At 41.5% G+C, this 15,699-nt stretch overlaps 1 protein-coding gene across 2 annotated transcripts in view; it reads right to left on the minus strand.

Moving 5' to 3' along the window:
- Positions 1-850: 850 nt before the first annotated feature.
- Positions 851-15,699, minus strand: part of LOC124718864 (probable mitochondrial glutathione transporter SLC25A40) — an 83,444-nt gene continuing 68,595 nt past the window's right edge. For both annotated transcript variants that reach the window (XM_047244498.1, XM_047244497.1), the window contains one exon: positions 851-2,909. In XM_047244498.1, the coding sequence (XP_047100454.1) occupies positions 2,593-2,909 (317 nt within the window). In that variant the 3' untranslated portion in view covers positions 851-2,592. The remainder of the gene's footprint in view (positions 2,910-15,699) is intronic.

Genomic DNA, 15,699 nt, shown 5'->3' on the forward strand with positions numbered 1-15,699 from the left:
TATTCCATCTACCCACTGCCAAAGTAATAATACATCCAAGTTTACAATGTGTTGAGTAGTACACACAACTTGAGGAAACTGCTTGAAGTGCATAAAGCGATAAGCACAAATTAACTAAGAAACAAAATGACACCAATTTGTAAGTAAGTGTGTTCTCCTGTATAGAAATTGGGAACAGAAAGGTGTATTCAAAGTGAAGGGGAAATGACATAAATTAGACAGAAATTCAAGTTAGGAGCAAGGAAAAATGTCAGGGTTGTATTGTACTGAGTAACAAAGTAGGAAGTACAACTGGACAATAGTTTGAATGTATGACTCTTGTTGCCAGGAATGGAAAATATGTAATGCCCTCACAGTTTGTTACAAATGGTATACTGCAAGAACATTACAATTATTTCATTGTAGCAGAGAAGGAAAGAAAAGGCATTGGTGGGAATCTACTCACTGGAATGAGTCAACCACCATTAAAAACAAAAAACTAACTCTGGACAGATAAAAAGACGAAATTGAAACAAGGATGTTTCTTCAATGTGGTGGGCCTGCAAGATTTTTATACACCCTTAAAATAGAAATTATTCACTGGAGAGTGGATGTAGAAGCAGCTCATTCAGGTGTTCATATTATTCTTACTGGCCTTTTTCATTAACAGATTTTTTTAAAAATTTGTGAGTTATGCACTTTTCCTTCTCTCTCTCCCCCCCCCCCCCCCCCCCCCCCCACACACACACACACAGAGAATAAGTGCACTTTTCCCCTTGCTGGCAGTACATGATAAAGGAAGCACAAAAAACAGTTCCATTGATTCTGACAAAGCAATTTCAGACCAAATACTTCCTGAATCCACTCACAATACCATTTTCACAGTCCTTTATTCATACATTATTACTGTGTACATGTAACATGCCCTTCTCAACAGTCTTCTTGGGTAATTAAATCCCACACATAAAATTTAAAAGTCAGCATTTGTGATGCACAAGTCGGATATTGTGATGCAAGTGGATCTCCAGTCACAACTCTTAATGATTTAACATAACATTCTCACAAACAGTAAATTATCTTGCAGTTAATAGAGCAACACACATCTGCCAGTGCGAGCTTCACCTTGCTCAACACTAATAAGACTCCTGTGATCGACATTTAAAACAATTTTATAGGTCAATTTGAAATAAAATGACCAATTTTGCTGTTGCTTTTTCTTATTCTTCTTGCTTCCTCTCCTCCTTTTAATTCTACATTGACATCAGACTTTAAATCTACAGGCACAGGAAGTGCCGTGCCACCATTTCTCCCTTTATGGGACAAATGCCCAAATGAAACCACAAATATAAGCTCTGCAAGACATATCAGCTACAGTGCATCGTCACATCACTGCATTTCAGAATATACACTACATTTTAAAGTGGTTAACAAACATCTGTTGCCACATTACTACACATAATATCATAAAAATCTATAAAATCCATTAACAGAGCATAAATCTAAACAGGAAATCCTTTGGGGAAAACATTGCTAGCTGACCCATCCACCAGTATGTTACCCTTTATGTAGTGAAAACTATTATTAGTGGTAACTAAGGGTGTCACATGCCGAGCACAGAAATATAGGGAATCCCTGCGTGCAACTGTTACAGCTTAAAACAAATATCACCAGGTCAGTACGGGAGTGCCGGCTCGAGTCTCGCCCGAGTAGCCTGTGGCAGATCTCTCCAGTTACTTGCAGTGGAACCCTGGTCACTGCTGCCACGTCCTGCCCATCCACCACTTTGTGCTCACATCAGTCTGCCAGAATCATTCGACCCAAAAGTATCCAATTGCGTGGCAATCGACATTTAAACCTATACATGCATGAAATTTCCTGTAAGGAAGAAATAATGCCGTCAATACTGTACCAAATTCTAAACTGACGAGATTTACTCTCTTCCCACTTGCACTCAAGTCTCACTGTACTCCAATTTTCTATATTTCTAAAAAAAATTTCACTGAAATGTTTCTTTCATTTTTGCACACCTCTAGTGTATTCTCCCTTACTGTGTTGTGTTCATTTTTGCTTTCTTTCACACCGAAATCCTATTTCCTAGTCCCCTGACAGTCTGCACAATATTTAAGAGGAAGGAAATTACAAGAAATTCCAATACTAATTGAGGCATCTCGTGGATTTCACTGCCTCAATATTATTTTCATTCAGAATTTAAAATAATTTTCTAATATCATACACTTTAAAGCCGTTTCTATTTATACTGGAGGTGAAGACAATAGAAGTATCAGAAAACTTGGAAACCATCCCAGAGGGGGCAAATAATGAAATAAACAAGAGCTAGTAAGAGAATAAAAGAAAAATATTTGCATCACAAATTATTTATTCTGATGGGTATAGAAATAAATCATCTAGCTTTTACATGAAGTGACTTCACTGTGACCTGCCATACTTAAGAGAACAAAAAATTTCCCAAAAATATAGAAATATGCAGCATTGAACTCGTACTCTCAAGGGGATAAAAAATTTGCCCGGCACGCACTTTTGAGGGCAGACTGAGGGATCAAACCACTACCGGCCTGCTGACAATTTCCGACCCAGCCAGAAACCTCCCCCATCCTATTCATCTGACCGGCGGCTCTGCCACGCCGGCGCCTCCATCGCCCCATTCCTGGCATGCACGCCGGGTGCGGGGGCAGATACCGTCGTCCGGTATTGCCCGGCATGCCGCTGCGGCATTCGCCGCTGTGGCGTTCGACGCTCGTTGTACCTGCGGAAGAAGCTCTTGCCGTACTCGAAGCTCGAGATCATGATTGCACACGCCGGTGCCACCTTGACGAGGCGCGGCGTGAGTCCTGCGAACAGCCCACGCATGCCGTGCTGCGAGTAGATGCGACGCAGAACTTCCGCCATTGAGCTACCTCGCTTCGGGGGATCTGAAACAAGTACGATGGACCTGTGCTGAGCGAAAGGAGTCGTAGAGAATGGCATTAAACTTTGCTATCCTAAGCTCAGTTAAAGGGAGCACATTCTGCGGGCCGTAAGAACTCCCTTCCCCATTAGAAATTCATTATATTTATTAATTACAGCTAGCCTCAGTTTCTTAATTTACTCATATACAGGGCAAACAAAAAGGATGCATACAAAATGAAGGAGCTAACAGAAGAGTGAAAATACGACAACTGTGGAATATGAATTTCTGATGTTGGAAGTAAAGTGCAAGCTTGGAAATATAAGATAAAAGGATAATCAATGCACCTGTGCCTTAAGAATAGCAAAGCAATGCACAGTTCACTCAGCAATGTAGTGCATTACAGAAGGTGTTCTAATGACTACATTCAATACAAGCATATCATCTTCGCAGAAATTTCTGTTGCACTCTAATCAGAACATTGAGCACCAAGCGATCTCATCAGATGGTGCAGATATGCTGGCAAGAAGTGTTTCTACATTAGGAATAGATGTCACATACATGAGGCTTTTTATATGACTCAAAAAAGTATATTATTATTTATACAAGAACAAGAAAGAAGCATCAGATCAGGGTAGGACGGTGGCCAGGCAACATGCAACTGGTTCTCCTTTTCCAATCCAATACCAGAGACAAGTGGTACTGAGTATGTTACATACTTCCACAGAAGTGAGTGCGGGAATTCTGTCTAGTTGCATGCCCATCTGATGACACATGTTAAGTGGTTCATCCTCAAACAGTTTTGCATGTGCCCATGTGTGCACGCTCATGTATTTTTGCAGTTTCACACTGACTTAAGTAGCTCTGAAATGCCAGGAGGAATGTGTCAATCAAACTTGGTACAAATATGGCCTGTCCTCCACAACAACAAAAAATTACTGGGAGTGGAGGTTGAATGATAGGTGCTCCTTGTACCACTAGCAATCATAGTGCAGAACTGGGAGGCGGTGAAGTGCTAAAAATATTGGAAGTGACAAACATTATCATCAGATCTATAGTTATAGTGTTACTAGGCCGACCAATGCCAGCTTCGATGGTATTTTGTCCCGGGAGATTTGCTGAGGATGGGGGATTAGGTGGAAGGGGGCAACATTAACAGTTGTCGAAAACATTAGTGTCATATCGACAGTATTCACCGGTACTACACTGAACGATAACGCTACTGGCGACAACTGACCCATAGGTGGTGGTGGAAACGGACAGATGTGTCCATTACAAGTGTGGAATGTGTGGAGCAATGTCAACCAAATTTGGTACAAATATCACAAATTAGCTGAAAGAGGACAGTGCACGCTGCCTGGCACCTCCAAGGCAAGTGGTCGGTTTGGGAGTGGGGGTGGCACAGTGGTAACATGAGAAACAACTGAAAATGACCGACAGCACTGTCTTATCTCGAGGCTTTTGGAGTTATCGGGTTTCCACTGACAGCCTCTGCGACATTTCACTACTACTGGAAGGGCAGGGATGGGAATGGAGAGAGAAACAAAAACGAATAACCAGGTAATCGTTACCCTTCTGTATTTGGAGCACTTTCGGATTCAAAGCTTTCCGAGATAAATCAATTCACAAATTCCGCGTTATTGAGTTATTGCCAAAAATAACATTCTTCTCTAATTTCTGTAAACAGTATAAACAGATATTTACAGAATCAATGTTTTTAGAACGCAAAAACGTTTTGCCATATTGATGTATTGCAACTTCAAGGACACACTAGTATCTTGAAAGTTTTATGCCAAAATTATATGAACATTTGAGAAAAGATGCATACACTGCTCCCTGTGAGCTCGTCACATTAAATCCCTAAAAAACTTCGAGCTGCCTTCATCAGGAAAGTAATGGACCGAAAGAGCTGAGAGCTGCACCTACGTATTTAATGTAACAAGCTAGACCGAAAACAATTTTCTACAGCAAATCTACTTTAAAAAAACACACACACAGACACTGGAAGGGGTTTGTAGGCCCTTACTATAACTTTGCACTCGGCACAGGTCGATAGGGCGAACAATCGATTGTGACGTGTTGAGAGAGCGAGTGTCGTGGTGCGCCAGAGTGGTTGGCGGGAAAGGTGTGTGTGTGTGTGTGTGTGTGTGTGTGTGTGTGTGTGTGTGTGTGTGTGTGTGTGTGTACGCCATTATTGAAATACAGGGTCTTTAACCGAGAAGGATGTCACCATCGCCGTAGTTAGACACCTAAATAATAAATTAATACCGGGAAAGTGATCAGTGACGTTACTAGTGCCGATATTTGGTTTCGCGTCTACCGCGCCGGCCTAACCTTGGATTGCAGTGTTGGATGCAGTGATGGATTAGCGTGTGACGATAATGGAAAATGAAGAAAGCCTGTGCTGAGATTAGCCGCAATTAGATATGTATGACGAAGGCAGTGGCTCTCTCCTTTTTGTGTTTTGAGCAGAATATAAGTTTGTAATTAGTAAAACTGTGTTGGTGTTTCTTATTACCATACATTCAGTATTATTGTATTGCACAGGACGAACTGGAAAGTAACAACTTCCGTAGCAGTCAATTCCGATTACCAGCCCCATTAGGTTCACGGTCATGTTAATAATAAATATTGGGCTGCTATTCGATCAGATCAGGTCAGGATAAAAACGGAGGTGTTACAACACAACACAACATAACAGACACACACACACACACACACACACGAGAGAGAGAGAGAGAGAGAGAGAGAGAGAGAGAGAGAGAGAGAGAGAGAGAGAGAGAGAGAAAATAAGAACACTTAAGTAGCAAGTCGTTTCTGTACACCACATTAACATCTGGCTATCATTCATTTCGCATATTTAAATCACATTTACACCACTTCACACCATAAGTATCATACCCAAATTAAGAGGCCAGCTACTTCATTGGAGAATAGGGATAGGGAGGTGTTACTCCTTCAATTGCTTTGAGTAGCAATGATTTTTCTCCTACTGTTAGCTTAATATTTACATGGGCACAATGATATCTGTTATTATTTAACACCAGAAAAAGTAAAGTTATATAGTAATGTCCGCTGGGAGACCCAGAAACGTAGCTTCAGCTGCTTAATCGGAAAAGGGCCTATGTTCCTCTACGCACAGCGGACCTTTCCCAAGCACCATACGAGAGTCGTCTCTTAACTGTGTCTGCCGTGTGCGAGTGACTGAAGGTAGGATGCATTTAGTGTAGCACCACATTTGTGTTTTATGACTACGAGAGAGAGGAGAGGTTCAAAACACCGTGCTGACACGAGGCCTCTCATCTTGAATATCACCGACGGGGCCTCCGAGCTAAACGGCTCCATGCGACGGACAAACCGCCACTGAGAGCGTCGCGTGCCCTCACTTTGTGTGACATTGTGGAACATTTGGGATTTAATCCACAACAAGGGAGCAGAGTTTGGCAAACAGGAACTATACGCCACCAGCACTAGCAGAGCCTTTAGTAAAAACTGGGGTGTAAACCCCAGGAGCGCACACTGGATGTGTGTCTCCATAACATAAACTATAATAATTTACGGGGCTACAGTACAGTGGAATGAAGTGGCTGCTAAGGAGCTCAGAAAGGTGCAGAGATTAGCCTGCCTAACCATAACACATACAGTTACGATATCCAGAATGCAGTAAATACAGGAACGGTACAGGAAATGCAGACCAACTACATAATAGTTTTCAGCTGCTTCGACAAATCGTTCGGCATAAAGCTGCCGGCAGGAAGCAGTGGAAAAACAAACAACAATACTGCTGGGGCCTGGGTACACGAGGTGCAGCCTAGACCAGAGGGCACGATCTCACTTTGCAGTATTTTGGGCAAATATATTTACACTCAGAGTGCACAGAGAGGAGAATCAGCAAAGGTGCTATACGAGTCGTGGTATCTACATTCGTTAAAGCGTACGAGTAGTTCCGAAAACTTCATCGGGCCCCGCGACGAGATCGAAGGTCGTCGCAGAATACGACGAAACCCCGGTGAGGTTAGGAGAAAGCGGCAAGGTAAACTTGCACTGGTAGCTGTTCACTCAGGAACTGGTGGTAATGAACAAGCAGATAGGTTTCCGACGCAAAGCAACTGGAAGCCAAATGACGTAAAATATTTGGGTCACTAATTCCTCAAGAGAGTGTGTCTCAGAAAGAACCAGTAAGGTTCACTTACTACTCTTCAAGATTACTGCCTGGCTTTACTAGAATGGCAAGGAGAGATAACCCACAATAAACTTAGTTTCAGTTCGGGTAACAGCTAGGCCCACTGCTGTTTTGTCTCCCTGATTAAATAAAGTTAAATACGAGACCACAACTTCCTCCTGAACTGACAAAACACCAGCAGTTGCTCCACCACAGGATTCCAACCCACTACTTCAAAGGATAGCCCTGCCCTGCAGGTGTACCTTAGTGACCTCGGCTAAGAAGGTGGGGAATGAGAATACCGATCAGTATACGGGTTGGTCAAAAATAAGGAAACACAGTGAGAAATGTGTGCTCAAATGTAAATGCAGATGCTAGTCAAAACTGCACGTAGTGCTGTCATATTTGACCACGAACAGCACCTGTACAATGTTCTCAACATTTTGCATTCTGTGTAGTGTGATAGTACCGTGTCGAAGCTAAGTGAAATCGAACGTGGGCAAATTGTTGGTGATCGTATCTTGGGCAGTTCTGTAACCGAGCCAGTCAAAGTGTTCGATGTTTCAAGAGGTACTGTATTGAAGATCTATACCGAGTACAGGGAAAGCAGGAAAACATCATCCGCTAAGTCACAATGCATTCGAAAGCACGTGTCGCGTGACTGTGACGGAAGAGGCCTGTAACAAAAAATAAAAGGATGACAGTTTCAAAAGTCACTGCAGAACTGGAAGCCTGACTTGCAAGTCCTGCCTGCACCATAACACGAATGGAGCTCCATAACCAGGGAATTGCAGGGCAAGCTGGAATTCCAAAACCATCAAGGTGATGCAAAAGCCCGTAACAGGAAAATGTGGTGTCAGAGCAATAAAATCTGAATTACGGAGCAATTGAAGAAAGTAATTTGGTCAGTGAGTCTCGTCTGATACTATTTCTAACTTCTGGCTGACATTACGTACCGAGAGTGAAACACGGCATGGTGGATCGGTGACGATTTGCGCAGCAGTTCTGTGGACCCCATTAAAAGTTCACAGTACTGCATCATGTCTATTCCATAGTAGAATGTACGTTCCCCAATGGTGACTACGTGTTCCAAGACGACACGGTGCCGTTCACACAGCTCACGTTGTCCGGGACCGGTTTTCTGGGCACGAGGATGAATTGATCTCAATATTCTTGAACCTTTGCAGTCTACTTTGAAGTGTGCACGATCACTATCCACCTCCATCATTGTTACTCGTACCTGCCACTATTTTCCCGGAAGAATAGTATAAGATTCCCTACAACACCATACAGGACCAGTATTTATCCATACAGAGAAAAATCTAAACTGTTTCGCATGCCAACGGGTTTCCCACAGAGTATTACGAAGATAATGGTAACGGTGTTTCCATATTTTTGTCTGTCTTCAAAAGAGACTTCCCTACACTTAAATTTTTATTGATATTAACAAATTCCCTCTTTTTCATAAATGCTTTCCTTGCTATAGCTAGTCTCCATTTTATATATTATCTACTTTGGCGTCATTAGTTATTTTACTACCCAAATAGCAAAAGTAATCTTCTAAGAGGCAGTCACATGGAAATGAGATGGATGAAAAAAAGTAAACTACTTACTATTTCAAAAGCAATCACTGTAACTGTTAGCACATTTATCCCACTGTGATACAAGACAGTCAATGCCTTCACAGAATAATGTTTGTGCTCGCCTTCAGAACCCCGACTGTACCCAGCCGTGCACCCCTTCGTGGACTGGTTAACAAGTTGCCGTGGTCATTTCGACTACGCTGCAGAAGTTTCAATGGGAAGCCCTTACGCAGAATCCATATGATCCCATTTTCTTCCCATATTTTTGGAACCCTGAAGAAAGACATTTGTAGCTATCAATGTGCTTTGGAAGAAAGGATGCACCACACTCGGGTACAATTGTGGTTATGTAGGCAATCGCAAAAATTTCCCATGACGGCACTAACCGTCTTGTCTCACAGTGGGATAAATTCAATAACACTGATAGTCAACAGTACTGGCAACTTAAAATTTTGAGAAATCCCATACCTTTTGTGTATATTGAGTTTCTCTTCAGTTTAGGTGATACGACGACTGTACAGAAACACAGAAAAGGGTTTCTCTCTATCACGGCCAGCCAATACATTTTAAGTACAAAATCTTAGCTCAGATTGGAGACATTGGGTCAAGCTGCTGGAAAACCATTCTGGAGTGTAATTAGCAGTCTTCGAAAGGGAGGTAAGAAGGAAATGACAAGTATTTTGGACAGGTCAGGAAAACTGCTGGTGAATCCTGTGGATGCCTTGGGCAGATGGAGGGAATATTTTGAAGAGTTGCTCAAATGTAGGTGAAAATACGATCAGTAATGTTTCAGATTTCGAGGTAGAATGGGATAGGAATGATGATGGAAATAGGATCATGTTTGAGGAAGTGGAGAAAATGGTCAATAGATTGCAGTGCAATAAAGCAGCTGGGGTGGATGAAATTAAGTTGGAACTCATCAAGTACAGTGGAATGTCAGGTCTTAAATGGCTACACAGGATAATTGAAATGGCCTGGGAGTCGGGACAGGTTCCATCAGACTGGACAAAAGCAGTAATCACACCAATCTTTAAACATGGAAACAGAAAAGATTGTAACAACTACAGAGGTATCTCTTTAATCAGCATTGTGGGTAAAATCTTCTCAGGTATTGTTGAAAGGAAAGTGCGAGTATTAGTTGAGGAGCAATTGGATGAAAATCAGTGCGGGTTTAGGCGTCTTAGAGGTTGTCAGGACCAGATCTTTAGCTTACGGCAAATAATGGAGAAGTGTTATGAGTGGAACAGGGAATTGTATCTATGCTTTATAGATCTAGAAAAGGCATATGACTTTCTAGAAGGAAGTTATTGACTGTTCTACGAGATTATGGAATAGGAGGCAAACTTTTGCAAGCAATTAAAGGTCTTTACATAGATAGCCAGGCAGCATTTAGAGTTGACGGTAAATTGAGTTCATGGTTCAGAGTAGTTTCATGGGTAAGACAAGGCTGCAACCTGTCTCCACTGTTCTTCATATTATTTACGGATCATATGTTGAAAACAATAGACTGGCTGGGTGAGATTAAGATATGTGAACACAAAATAAGCAGTCTCGCATATGCAGATGACTTAGTTGTGATGGCAGATTCGATTGAAAGTTTGCAAAGTAATATTTAAGAGCTAGATCAGAAATGTAAGGACTATGGTATGAAGATTAACATCTCCAAAACGAAAGTAATGGCAGTGGGAAAGAGATATAAATGGATTGAGTGCCAAATAGGAGGAACAAAGTTAGAACAGGTGGACGGTTTCAAGTACTTAGGATGCATATTCTCACAGGATGGCAACATAGTGAAAGAACTGGAAGCGAGGTGTAGCAAGGCTAATGCAGTGAGCGCTCAGCTACGATCTACTCTCTTCTGCAAGAAGGAAGTCAGTACCAAGACTAAGTTATCTGTGCACCGTTCAATCTTTCGACCAACTTTGTTGTATGGGAGCGAAAGCTGGGTGGATTCAGGTTACCTTATCAACAAGGTTGAGGTTACGGATATGAAAGTAGCTAGGATGATTGCAGGTACTAGTAGATGGGAACCATGGCAGGAGGGTGTCCACAATGAGGAAATCAAAGAAAAACTGGGAATGAACTCTATAGATGTAGCAGTCAGGGTGAACAGGCTTAGATGGTGGGGTCATGTTACACGCATGGGAGAAGCAAGGTTACCCAAGAGACTCATGGGTTCAGCAGTAGAGGGTAGGAGGAGTCGGGGCAGACCAAGGAGAAGGTACCTGGATTCGGTTAAGAATGATTTTGAAGTAATAGGTTTAACATCAGAAGAGGCACCAATGTTAGCACTGAATAGGGGATCATGGAGGAATTTTATAAGGGGGGCTATGCTCCAGACTGAACGCTGAAAGGCATAATCAGTCTTAAATGATGATGATGAATCTTAGCCCAATCTCTTTTGTCAAAAAATGGACAGGTGAGGTTTCTCAATATTCCCATTTAGTTATGGTGATTACTTCTGAAATAATAAACAGTTTACTTACTGTTTTCTTCCCGGCTTGTTTTCTTTCAACAGCCCTTATACTTCTCGGTTCTCATTTCCCCATCTAATCCCTCAGCATCTACCCAATTTTATTCAACTACAGTCCATTACCCTTGCTTTACTTTTGTTGATGATCACTTTATAATCTCTTCACAACACACTATCCATTCTGTTCAACTGCTCTCTAAAGACACTTGCCATCTCTGGCAGAATTACAATGTCATCATCATATTTCAAAGTTTTATTTCTTCTAACTGAACTTTAACTGCCTTTCCAAATTTCTTGTGTTCCCCTTTATTGCTCAATTGACATATAAATTGAATAGCATTGGGTGAAACCTACACGCCTGTTCCAGTCCCTTCTTAACAACTGATCCCCTTTCGTATCATTTGATTCTTATGACTACAGTTTGGTTTCTGCACAGTTAGAGATGATCTTACACTCATAGTGTTTAATCCTTGCTACCTTCAGAATTTCAGAGAGTAGTTGCGAACGAGTCGTGGGAGTCACTTAAGAGTGAGTAGTTAGAACTGCAATGTTGCACAATGTGTGCACGCAGAAGGGTAGCTCAATGCCAGCAGAGATGCTACGAGGCAGGAGACTACGTGACCAGCTGTAAAGAAGCTCCTGGGAGGAACAGAAGTCTGGAGAACAGTGCAGCATCATGTGGGAGGCGCATAATGCGTGCCTTTATAAGCGCTGCTCCCAGTGCTGGTAGATATTCTGCACTCGGTCTGCTTCAGGCGACGGACCAGCATTACTCTCGCCCCTTGGCGGGTCTCTGTCTCTTGTGGCACTTACGATTGACAACACAGTCAGTGTGTTAGCACCACATTTGAGAGTAGTTTCCTATTCTACTTTGTTGTCGAGTCTGTCATTTACCAGAGTTTCTCATCCTTCCGCCACCAAATTTCCCTACCTGCAAATATTCCAACTTCTATTCTCAGACACCAGATATTCTAATCAATAATGTTTGCCTTTCTTCAAGCTATTGAGATATCTGGGGTCACCCAAGGTGGTCTTGGGCCCTCTGCAATTCTGGACCTATAAAAATGGTTTAGGAGATAATACAAGCAGGCTTCTCAAATTGTCTGCCGACAATGCTGTTGTTTACTGAACAGTAAAGTCATCAGAAGATCAAATTCAACTGCAGTATTATTTAGACACGACACCTGCACAGCGTAAACAGTGGTAACTGATGATAAACAATAAAACGTAAGGTCCTTCACAAGAGTACCAGAGAAAAAAAAAAAAAAAAAAAAAAAAAAAAAAAAAAAAAAAAAAAAAAAAAAAATAAACCATTAACTCTCAGTTCCATGATAAACCTCACAAATTTAAAGTCAGTTGATTCAGCTAAATACCTAGGTCCTTGAACATATTCCCACTTCAAATATAATAAATTTTCTTGTGACTGTGAAGCTTATGTCCAAGAATCAGCACAGTTCTAGAAAGCATCACTCATGCACAACTCAGCTTGCCATTTTCTCTCAACACTGCAAACTATGGATGAAGGGTAACAGGCAGATTCAAAATTTCTACATTTCTGGAAAGCATCGGACACGGTGCCCCACTACAGGCTGTTAACAAAGGTACCAGCACATGGAGCAATTATGCAAATTGCTCGATTACTTTTTAAGTTGGAGAACCCAGTATATTGTCCTCAATGGCAAATGTTCACCAGAGACATGAGTATTATCAGGAGTGCCCCAGAAAGTGTGACAGACCACTAGCATTTTCTGCATACATAAATGTTTTGGTGGACTGGGAGGGTAATAATCTGTTGCTGTTTGCTGACGATACTGTGGCGTACGGAAAGGTGTCAGAGTTGAGTGACATCAGGAGGGTACAAAATGACTTAGACAAAATTTCTAGCTGGTGTGATGACTCAGAATGTACAAAAATATAAATTAATGCAGATAAATAGGAAAAACAAACCCACAATATTTGGATAGAGCATTTGTAGTGCCCTGCCTGACACAGACACGTTATTTAAATATCTGTGTGTAATATTAAAAAGCAATACAAAATGGAACAAGCATGTGAGCACTGTGATAGCCATGCAAGTGGTCGACTTCGGTTTATTGAGAGAATTTTAGGAAAGTGTGGTTCACTTGTAAAGAAAACTGCATACAGGACACTGGTGTGACCTATTCTTGAGTACTGTTTGAGAGTTTGGGATCCATACCAGGTAGGATTAAAAGAAAGACATCGAAGCAACTCAAAGGCGGGCTGCTAGATTTGTTACCGGTAGGTTCGAACAACAAATGTTATGGATATGCTTCGGGAACTCAAATGGAAATCTCTGTAAGGAAAGTGACATTCTGTACGAGGAATATTATTGAGAAAATTTAGAGACTTGGCATCTGAAGCTGACTGCAGAACAATTCAACTGTCGCCAACATACATTGCATATAAGGATCATGAAGATAAGATACAAGAAATTAAGGCTCATGTGGAGACATACAGACACTATTTGTGAGTGGAACAGGAAACAAAATGACTAGGTGGTATAGGGTACCCTCCGCCATGTGCCGTATGGTGGTTTGTGGAATATCTATGTAGATATTAGTGTAGGGATTACAATAACAAATAACTTAAACAGGGACAAGCACACAGCAAATATTGTGGGGAAGGTGAATCAAAGACTATTTGTTTGGCAGAACACTTACAAAATGCAACAGATCTACTAAAGAGACTGACAACACTATACACGTCCATCGTCTTCTGTATATTGCTATGTGGTATGAGATCCTTACCAGATAATATTGATGCAGGACTTCAAAAAAGTTCACAGGAGGACAGCACATTTTCTATTATTGTGACATGAAAAAGAGAGAGAGAGAGAGAGAGAGAGAGAGAGAGAGAGAGAGAGAGAGAGGGAGGGAGAGAGTTATGGATGATGATGCACTAGTTCGGGTGGCTATCATTAAAAGAAAAGACTGTCGCGGCAAGTTCTTTTCACTAAATTTCAACCACCAACTTTCTCCACCAAAAGTGAAAATACGAAGCCTATCCAGAAAATAGACTACATTTTTGCCTGCAGCAAAAATGGCGGGGGCCAGTGCCGAGTGTTTATTCGTTCAGTCGGTATCCAGCCTTACCGGCATGAGGTTTGTGTCACTTTCCTTTATTTCAAAATAAAAGTTTTAAATATATGCCGCAATTTAAAATACCCTAGTTGTGAAGTGCGGTCAGTAATAAAGTTTTTGGTTGGGGATAAAAACATAAACTGACTGAAATTTAAAGGCACGTGTTAGGTGTATGGAAACAATGTAATCACTGAATGTGGAGTGTGCCAGTGGTGTGTAAGGTTTAAAAGTGGCCAAACTAATGTTCACAATGAAGAATGAGGTGGACAACCAAGCACTGTGACTGACGAACTGGTCGCAAAAACGAATGAAGATTCAAGAAGGCCGCCACGTCAAAGTGACAGAGCTCTTGTTCAGTTACATTGGAAAACTTGAGAAAAGCAATTCAGAATAAGTGTAAGGAAGGTTGAGCTTAAAAATTTTTGTTCTCACACGGCAACATTCATTCACTCTGTACACAGAAGTAATCTATACTCTCAAGTGGGAGGCGTTTCCTCATCTGCCACACACTCCAGACCTCGCACCCAGTGACCACCACACATTTCCAACCACGAAGATGTGGATCACAATGCAACACTTTCGTGACAACATACAACTGTGGGAGGATGTGACTAACTGTTTTAAATGTCAGGAGGCACAATATTATCACAATGTAATTTCAAAGCTCGTTCACCGCTATTGCAAGTGCTCAAATTTGTGTGGAGACTGTAATGAAAAGTATCACTTTCAAATGAATAAAATAATCTTTTCCTATACTCTTTTCTAAATACCAAAACGTAAACTGCTTTCTGGATAATCTTTGTACTTTGTGGACTCCCACATACATACAGAGAAATGGCTTTTACAATACAATAAGAGAAATCAGATGATGTACGAGGAGACTTAGGTGTCGACGTTTCTCATGAGCTATTCAAAGAGTGGAACAGCTGTGAAATCCATCCTACAGTATCTTAACTCTCATCACATCTTCATTTACTTTCTGTTCTCTTTCTATAATATTGTCTTCAAATTCATTTTCCTTGGATAGTGCCTCTATATACTTCTTTGCTTAGGGCTGGTTTTCCATATGAGCTCTTGATATACAAACAGTTACTTTTCTTTTCTTCAAAGGTCTCTCTAACTTTTCCATAAGCAGCATCTATCTTTCCCAGTCATGCATACTTCTGCAGCTTTTCATTTCTCCTATAGCCATCTCTGCTTTACCATTTGCACTTCCTATCAGCCTTGTTTTTTATATGTCTGAATTCCCATTTATCTACTCCACTTTCCTCCTCCTCCTCATGGCATTACAACAAGTTTCCTCCATTCTGCCCTCTCCTGTGCGGTTTTCCACCATCCTCGGACTCAGAGATTTTATATCTCCTCGCACATCATCTATCCACCGTTTTTGTGGCCTCCCTCTGTCTTATTCCAGTTGGCCTCCATTCAAAAATCTTTTTAGTCATTCTTCCAGTATCCGTCCTGAGGACACGCCCAAGCCAGGCTATTCTTCTGCT

This window comes from Schistocerca piceifrons, chromosome 10, assembly GCF_021461385.2.
Source record: "Schistocerca piceifrons isolate TAMUIC-IGC-003096 chromosome 10, iqSchPice1.1, whole genome shotgun sequence".
Taxonomy (NCBI): domain Eukaryota; kingdom Metazoa; phylum Arthropoda; class Insecta; order Orthoptera; family Acrididae; genus Schistocerca; species Schistocerca piceifrons.